The sequence below is a fragment of the Branchiostoma lanceolatum genome, chromosome 4 (genome assembly GCF_035083965.1).
Source record: "Branchiostoma lanceolatum isolate klBraLanc5 chromosome 4, klBraLanc5.hap2, whole genome shotgun sequence".
Classification (NCBI taxonomy): Eukaryota; Metazoa; Chordata; class Leptocardii; order Amphioxiformes; family Branchiostomatidae; genus Branchiostoma; species Branchiostoma lanceolatum.
Genome location: NC_089725.1, coordinates 4,746,438 through 4,754,981, shown reverse-complemented (window position 1 = coordinate 4,754,981; position 8,544 = coordinate 4,746,438). Strand labels below are relative to the sequence as shown.

The 8,544-nt window shown below is 42.7% G+C and overlaps 2 protein-coding genes across 2 annotated transcripts; one reads left to right on the top strand and one right to left on the bottom strand.

Annotated features, from left to right (window-relative positions):
- Positions 1 to 163: 163 nt before the first annotated feature.
- Positions 164 to 1,848, top strand: LOC136434122 (uncharacterized). The gene is made up of 3 exons (XM_066426888.1): positions 164 to 169; positions 579 to 842; positions 1,360 to 1,848. The coding sequence occupies exons 1-3, from the start codon at positions 164 to 166 to the stop codon at positions 1,453 to 1,455; spliced, it is 366 nt and encodes a 121-aa protein (XP_066282985.1). The 3' UTR covers positions 1,456 to 1,848.
- Positions 1,849 to 2,542: 694 nt separating this feature from the next.
- LOC136432299 (NXPE family member 3-like) lies at positions 2,543 to 8,335 on the bottom strand. Its single transcript, XM_066423491.1, has 6 exons — positions 6,263 to 8,335; positions 5,611 to 6,012; positions 5,026 to 5,354; positions 4,484 to 4,716; positions 4,071 to 4,154; positions 2,543 to 3,730 (listed from the first exon to the last, which is right to left on the bottom strand). Exons 1-6 carry the CDS (start codon positions 6,323 to 6,325, stop codon positions 3,207 to 3,209), a joined length of 1,635 nt encoding a protein of 544 aa, XP_066279588.1. The 5' UTR covers positions 6,326 to 8,335; the 3' UTR covers positions 2,543 to 3,206.
- Positions 8,336 to 8,544: the final 209 nt, after the last annotated feature.

Genomic DNA, 8,544 nt, shown 5'->3' with positions numbered 1-8,544 from the left:
ATTTTACCCATGCCAAATATCATCACAATCCACAAAGAAGTTCTTACGCTATGCTGACCACAAATATCCTGAAACTGTGTGTTTTTGTTTCTTGTTGTAGTCTGGATGGTTTGTGATGATACTTGGTAACGTATCTGGGTAGATCTTTGAGAGACGAAGCTGAATGCCGGTATATTTGGGCCTCCTAGGAAGCTTCCCTTGGTACTGCAGCTAACTTGCGGTTTTGTATTTTTCTGTCGTTGACATGCTGTGGTATTCCTATTTCATTGGCAAATAGTTTTTCATGCCAGGACAGTGGTGTAGGTTCAGGCGGCTTGTTCTAGAACTGCAGTGGCGTTTATGTCAAAATCTATCGAGGAAGATAACTGAATAAAGGAGCGACGGGTTATCATGACCTGAGGCATGCAGGTAGCTTAGACAGACCAAGATTAGATGCAAATTATGAAAATCAGGACTTTATTTGCATAATCGATGAGGAACTTCTCTAATTCCAGTGCTTTTTCATGATAGGATCTAGGACTTGAATACAGGTAACATGTGAAGTTTGTGGCAAGTGGAACATTTACCGATCATTACAGGAGTTGTTAGGCAAGAAGACCGACAAGATTTCTGCGACGTCTACTGTGAAAGCAACCAAGGTCAAAGCCAAGAAGGCGGCCAGGAGGATGAGCAGCTCCTTCGTCATCACCTCCACCAGCGACTCTGACGTCATCACTACCCGGGAATCCCACAGGACCAAGCAGATGGAGAGACGGCTGAAGGAGAGAAGGCGGCGTGTAGCAAAGATCACGTCAGTTGACGCACTGGAGACGCGTCAGAACCACGCTGCAGAACGCCGTAAGGTATGTCATCTACTCGCAATGATAACAATAGTTCCGAGACCTCATACCGCCATGAAATATTCAGTTGTTTTTTTTTAATATTATGCAAATGTCTTCAACATTTCCATAATCCATGACTGGTGTCGTTCACGTTTAACCAACTTAAACTTGTCACAAGTCCCATCATCTACCACTATGGAATAATATTACAATGTTACATCAATTATGCAAATGAGGACCTTACTTTATCTGTTAATGTTGCACTTGGTAAATGCAACGAATCATGACAATTTTGACGCGTGGAAATACCCGTTTTTCCTGCTTACCTCCAAAAGTTACTGTCAATTTGGCCATTTTCGCAACATTTCTCAAGTTCCCGGCTCCATGGAGGGGAGGACCTTTCATTACTTGTCCGTCGCGTTTTGCCGCAGATGTAAAAAGGCCCGGTGCTCCACCACGCAGCTAGGAGCTTGAGAAAGGTTACGATTTCGCCTTTCTACATCTGCTTGTGCTTGTGCTTCCTTCCCACACAAACCAGGATCACGTGGTGGCTACCGTCTCTAAGGCTCAGAAGCTCGCCCGTCCACACGCGATCAGCCCCGCGGAAGAGGAGCCCGTCTCCGCTGGCCGCTGAGGAGACAGTCCCGTAGATGGTACCGGTGGTTTAGTCTTAGCGTCGGACCAGAGGATATGACGGAACCCGAGAAATATCATATTGCCAATATTTGGTGGTTACTCCTGTTATTTAGAGCCTACACAAAATGAGAGTTTTTGACTTGTTCATGTTAAAAAAAAGTTTAAAGACAGTCCGAAGGCACCCGGACAGAATGTATACAGAGAGAGATTATTTCCCCAAGTGATATCGATAGCTGGACACGTGTCATGAGTTGAGAATTTCTCTACTTTGTCGAAATCTAACAAACCGTACTTTACATTAACCCTATACTATTTCTATCTTATGAAATAACTCATTAAATACCATTGTTCAATTAGTTTGTTTTATTTTGTAGCAACATGGCAGCAAAAATATAAGACATGATGTTATGTTATGAAGAACTTTATTGCACGACAATTGTACATGGTACAAAGTATGGCAAGAATTCGTAAACATGATACAAAGTAGAAGTATAGAATAAAACTTAACATCCTAATCACTAATACAATAGAATAAGGGCTAGTATATATTTTGATATAGCATCCTAATTACTAATACAATACAATAAGGGCTAGCATACATTTTTATATAGCGTAACAGTTATGATCGAGTTGGTTTAATCATTAGTTTCGGTATTTTTCCTAATGTGAAAGCAGTCGTTAAGACATTTACCTATTTTCGTATTGTGTGGATTGTTGCATTTTAATATATACTCAAAACGGTCGTTAGTATCGATACTCTTAAAATTTGTTCTTGTTTTGAGACATGTGAATAACTTATTACGTAAAACATCATATCTAGAGCATTCCATGACAAAGTGAAATTCATCTTCAATTTTCATTGGACAGTATGGGCAAAACCTTTGGTCAGGGGCTATGTTGGGTAGTCCCTAACTTCATAGTACCGAGCACATGAATATCTGAACGCTACACAGGAGATAACAGGAAGTGTTCCTTCACCACGCCATCTTGGCATTACTGTATGTTACCACCAGGCTCTGTTTAATAAAAACGTCAGTTTTCCCTGTATTTCAATTTTCTTATGTAGTCTATTCTAAGCCAACACCGTCTGTGTTCAGCATTGATAACATATATGCATGTATGTATGTACGTATGTGTGTGTATCTATGTATTTGTGTGTGTGTTTGTGAGCGAGATTAAGTAGTGTTCAGCACCAAGGACAGGTTAACTGCGTGTGAGCCTCAATTTGAAGATAAGAAACTCACAAGCAATAGACAATAGAAGCAAAAGCATTATCAGGTAAAGTATCAATATCTAACATAGGAATGTATGGCATAAGTATAATTAGGGCAGTGGAGTAAAGGATAGATTAGTTGCAATACATATATATAGGTAACATACAGTGTATACGATAGAGAAATGCATGGGTGAAGTCTGCTATCTCTGATCATCTTGTTCTTGCTCCGTTTCTCGCTCTTCTTCCTTTTCTTAAGCTTCTTCTTCCGTTCCAAACAAATAAGGTCAATGACCTGCACCAGACGGCTGTCACCATGGTTACAGGTAAAGTAGCTGACATCCAGTGGTCTTCGATCACGTTATGTAGTAAGTGGCAGGACAGAGCTGGACAACTGGTCACTGTGCATTTGAATGTGTTTAAGCAAGAATAAACAGCAGTTTGTCAAGCTAGACCATGTGAAGGTAAACGTTATGTATTTGCTTGCAAATGTTACCTTTCTAGTTAAATCACCGTTTTTCTGTCTTTGAACCCGTCTAGTTTGGGCAGATATGAGAAAACAGCCTGTTTAGTTGACTGTCCACCATAGTTTCATCTGGGTGCACGTCGTCTTTGCCCAGCTGACACACGCTCATGTCCCACGTGTCCAACACAACCACGTCTGGATCCGCCCGGAACATCTCTCGTATCACCTCCGTGATCTGGTAAGCCAGCCAGTCGCTTCCTAGCAGGTAAAACTCCAAGCGTTTATGCTCGTGTTCTCGCGTTGTTCCAGTTCTCACGAAAACCCGCGTGGCGGGACTCCTGCGCATGAGGCGATGTATGGTGCCCCGTATGGCGTACAGTCGCGACCGGACCATTTCCAGCGGCTCTGCCGTAAAGTGAGCCCACAGGCTGAGAACTACTACCGTGTTTGGCCCTCCGTGAATGATATCGAGCTCATCAACAATGTAACGGAAGTCATGAAAATTCATTTCAGCTTTTATTTGTGCGGGGAAGTGGTGGAATCGGTAGCGAACAGAGATGTTCCACTGGCTGTTGTCTCCTGCAGCTGGAAGAGCTTCAAACAAAAATGGACCAGTTCAGGGTTAGTTTGAATTCTTGCAACAGCTTTTGTACGACATCATCCCGACTAACGGTAACGTGATATGTGGCGTGTTAAGTTGCAGGGTGTCACATAATATACATCTTTACGGTCAAGTGACACCATATAGCTATAAGCTGTCGAGCATTCTAAAATAAGATGAAGACACTCGTCTGCTATATGTATTGCTGTGATTTTTGTTTAAAAAACATGCAGAGCACAATTTCACAGCTAGGCTACATCTTTGATGATGCATGCAGAACGCTTGTTAGAACAAGACCAGTTCAGGAAAGGCTTTTAGGAAACATCGACAAACCTGTGGAATCCATTGGTGTACCATTGTGGTGCAACGGTATTACCTTCTGCAAACGTTCGCCCCATTGTTTGATAGTAGAATCACCTAAGTTAAAGGAATATAAAAGTATGTTGACTCAGTTTTAACCTACACTAAGGAAACAACAGACAGCCTTAAGCAAGTAAGAAAACAATAAGATTTATTCTGTAATTGGCAACAACAAAAACAACAAGAGGTAAACAAAGCTGGTTTAGATATTAGTTACATTGAGGAAGCTCTTTTTTGTATAATATATATCATGACTGCAAGTTGCAGACCCGGTGAAGTGACTGTGTCTACTACTATGATCATCAGTTGTACTCGGACTTGTTCTCCCGACCTTATATATAGCCAAACATAATCGTCATTTCCACTTCATCACTAATGATGCTTACCTTGCATGTACAAGGTCTTGTTAGCCAGGCACAGTTGGATGTCCTCCTTACTGAACACTCGGACATTGCAGACCGATGACCTCCAGACCTTGCCTGACCAATGTCCCAGTGAAGCTCCAGACTCACGGGCGTTCCCGGTACACGCTGGAAGGTGTTGAGCTGCGGGCAGTTCGGTCTTAAGGACACGTATGGGCTCCTTGGGATCTACTTCAAGTTCCTCCTCAAGATATGGCCTGTATGTCACGGGTAATGGAAATAAACAATGTATTCGATAAAACTGCCATACATTTTCGATAACCCCAGTGTATGGAAAGTGATTCCTGTTGACTATAACATTTTACGCTTAAATGTAAATATACTAAGTTATGCAAATATATGTCGAAGCTTATGCATATCTATATTCGTAGAATAATATCAAGTCTGAATTCATTAAGAGTACTAGGAAGATATTGTCTGTAATAGAATAAATTGTTATGTGGCTGTCAGTGCAAGCTAACTGTTGAAGCTCGAAGGTCTTACTTTAAAAAAAGGGGAGGACTTACTTTTGGAAAAGTTTCCTTTCCTCTTGAGACACAAAGCGCAGTGTATTTTTCCTGTTCATGCCTTGGTCCCATCGGCACTTTGAGATGGTGGAACACGAAAGTCTGTCCGGCTTCTCACAAACCCAGGTTCCGTTCACCTCCCGTTTGGAGAAATCGCACTGTTGGTGCTGCGGCAGGCTCGGGTTGACAGAGCTAAAGCATTGCCGTGTTTGTGTAGCCTTCGTTTTCACATCGACGAAGGTGCAGTAGAAGACTCTCTTGTTCGTAGTTTCTCGTACGCTCTGTAGAACCTTCACTGCTTCGCTTGGATGGACAAGCTGGATCTTTATCTGATGTATAAGATACGACGGTATGTAGAGATGGTTATGTCTTTGGCAAAACAAGAGAAGCAAATGTCGCTACAAGGTTTTTAGAAGCTCGAAGGCAAACAAAGTCTGCGCAAGCACAATCAAAAGACCGGGGAAAACGGACAAAGACAAAAAAATGCAGTAACTGTGGACAGGAAAGACGTTGTCAACGACAAAATACAACCGGACTGATTGTGTGAAATTGTTGTACTTAGTTCCAAATAAATGTTGTACTCACGGAAACGTTCCCCACCCAGTAAAGCGGGAACAGCACGGTGTAGGTGCCGTTACAGTGGTCAGTGACGTGACCGGCGCTACTGGCCTGCAGTGAACCGTCACTGCCGATGAGTCTGGCACGGAAAAAGTCTCCTCCGTACGTCTTTTGCCTTCCTTCTTTGTCTCTTGCCACCACCCTCACGGTAAGAATGTCGCCTTGGTGATATAGATGTTCTCTGTTGAAGACGATAGTCGTGTATTTTGGGTACGTGACCTGGTCGAAGAATAGAGACAGGTTGACGAGGCAAGGTTTAACTGGTGGTTCCATGAGGCGAAGTTTCGACAACAGCTGATTCAGACCATCCTGATGGTGAGTCTTGTACTTGTTCCAGATCCTTAATTGTTGAAAAGGAAACCGCCACGTCTGCATGGCATAAGAAGAACAACATTGTAATGTCGCTTACATTTTTATCTAATTCAGGGTTGTGTGCCTAAATAATATTCAGGTACAGGTACGAGTACAGGTACAGCGGTTTAGGTACAGGTCCTTACCATATAAATGCCCTCAAGCTGTCAATCATAATAAAACATAATAGCGTTCGCTGGTATTTTTGCAATAGGCATTGGGGTAATCAACATGGTCTGGAAATGGTAAAAGTAAAGCAAAAACATACCGTTAGGATGATAACGACAGCAGTTAGCACCGTAAACGCAGCGTACTTCCTCGGACTGTCCATCTGCTTACAAATTCACAGTTAATGCAGGCTCCACAAATGTACACCGTATGTCCTTAGTAAAGTGTGGAAAGAAAAGCCTTTATTAAGATAAAATCACAAAGCTGACAGTCTATTTGTACTGGTGAAAATTTATGGACATGTGGGAAGCCATAAACCTGTTTTTGTGTGCCAACAGCTTGACTAATAATGTATGTTCTGCCCTTGAATGACATCTATGTGATTTGGTTCCTTGAGGGTTGAGGGTTCTTCCATCTTACCATGAAGATGCACACGGTTTTGGAGAGATCCATTCTTGTCACCTTATAATTTACGTCCGATTCTAGTGACCTCCACCTCAAAATATAGCGCGAAGGAAGGTTATCTGATAATCATAATGGCCCCCAGAAATCTTAAGTATTTTAATTGGGATTCAACAAAGTTATGAAAAACATAAGAACTGTTGGAGAGGGGTGGGAGTCGAACCCAGGACCTTCTGAATTAGAAGCAGTATTTTAATTTGTAAAGCATACGGCCACAGTAGGATCTAAAAAGGCAATCATTTTGTCAAACTACCATTTCATAGCCTACTCCGTAAAATCTATGTTTTGTTGAACAAAAATTATTGGTCTGATGAATTGGACGTTGCGGTAAACAGTGCCTAACGCTGTAAATAATATAAATCACTTGGTGTCGCTTAGACATAGAAATACGTATACTACACGCTAGGGCTGCGTACCAGCACTGTGTACCGGTACTGTACCGTAAAAATGATTAGGTACAGTATCAAAATACCGAATCATGAAGTACCGGTACTGTACCGATATAAATGTGCTTATTTTGTGACTGATCTCCTAACCTAATAACCTCATGCAACACCAAACGTGACCAAAGTGACACATTGGAACAGCGTAACTAATATGCAACAGATCATTTAGACAGGCTGGGAGTTTTGGTAGCAAGGCCAATGGAGTTTGGCGGTAGGAAACCTAGTTATGTTCTTTGAATAAAAATACTGACAAGTTGTAAACAGTTGATTGCTGTTTCTGTCATTATTGAGGAAGTTCAGAAAAACACATGTAAATTTTTCAAATTATTCAGGTACCCTCTGTACCTGTACCTGTACATGTACCTGATGTTACGTTTAGGTACGCAGCACTATTGCAGCTGCACGCACAACGAAGTCTATAGAAGTCCAAAGGTCATATGAGAAGTCCGCCATGGCAAGGGCGGCTCTGTGAAAGGTAGGGTAAATGTGCATTTCCTAATAGGGGCCAGGAATGTAAACTTGCCGGTTGGTTTACCATACATGCTTCAGCTTTACGTAGTACAGACGGTATTTAAGCCTCAAACATAGGAACATTGAAGGTTTCCCTTGCACAGAAATGGACGGCGGTACAGGTGTTGTGTTGAAGTGGTTCTTCGTCGGCTCTTGCGTAATTTCTTTCTTTAGTTACCTGGCGTTTGTTTAGTCATTGGGCGTGGCTATGCCAGTATTCAGTTGACCTCGAAACGGCTGTCATACGATAAGTAGTTTATGAGTTACGGGGGGCTGAAGGGGCGGGCCTCAAAAGCACCCCCTCCCAGGATGACCAAAAATGCCGGTCTGAATAGAGTTAAACTGCTCAAGGTGTGGATCGTCTCAAACACGGGACCTCCATTTAACGTCTTGTCCGAAGCTAGCTACTCCGACACCTGAGTCGAATGTAGCAAACTGGTGTAAAGTGCCTTTCCCAAGGGCACAACATCCGGATCTGTCAGGGATTCGGACTCGGTATATCCGGGTTCTGATTTAACCAACTTGACCTTGGGTTTTCTTTCGATCATACAACAGAACTAGTCAAGATGTAAAACTCTGCCAATTTTTTCACCACACTTTCAAACGGTTGCTGAGATATCGCCAACTTTGCACTTCGGCACCTAGCATTGGGGCAGGCCCCGTACAAGGCCTATAGGAGGGCCATTTGTTGGGCTCATTATACGGCCAAATTCACACTTCTGGCTGCTTTTGTCTGATTAAAAGTGATCAGCAGTTTGGCTTCCCACCGGGACGGGCCCGAGTGCACACACATACCCGGCCAATCGTGCATGGCGGGGGGATTGGGTTTGTTTGTGTGTGGGTTGGGTGGTTACACCTGCGTTGAATGTGTATCGCAAAGACACGGCAGTTCCTTTCGCCTCATAACAAAAACATTGTCGTTTGTCTCCTGACTGGTTAAGTGTTAAGAAGCTCTCGCAAGTAT

Bases quoted from the DNA above. Each gene is read 5' to 3' on its own strand.
- LOC136434122 (XM_066426888.1), top strand. The intron at 843-1,359 runs GTATGTCATCTA...CACACAAACCAG, and splicing joins ACGCTGCAGAACGCCGTAAG to GATCACGTGGTGGCTACCGT.
- LOC136432299 (XM_066423491.1), bottom strand. From the start codon at position 6,325: ATGGACAGTCCGAGGAAGTACGCTGCGTTTACGGTGCTAACTGCTGTC. The intron at 6,013-6,262 runs GTATGTTTTTGC...TATGCCATGCAG, and splicing joins CTGTCGTTATCATCCTAACG to ACGTGGCGGTTTCCTTTTCA. The intron at 3,731-4,070 runs GTTTGTCGATGT...TTTTGTTTGAAG, and splicing joins TACACCAATGGATTCCACAG to CTCTTCCAGCTGCAGGAGAC.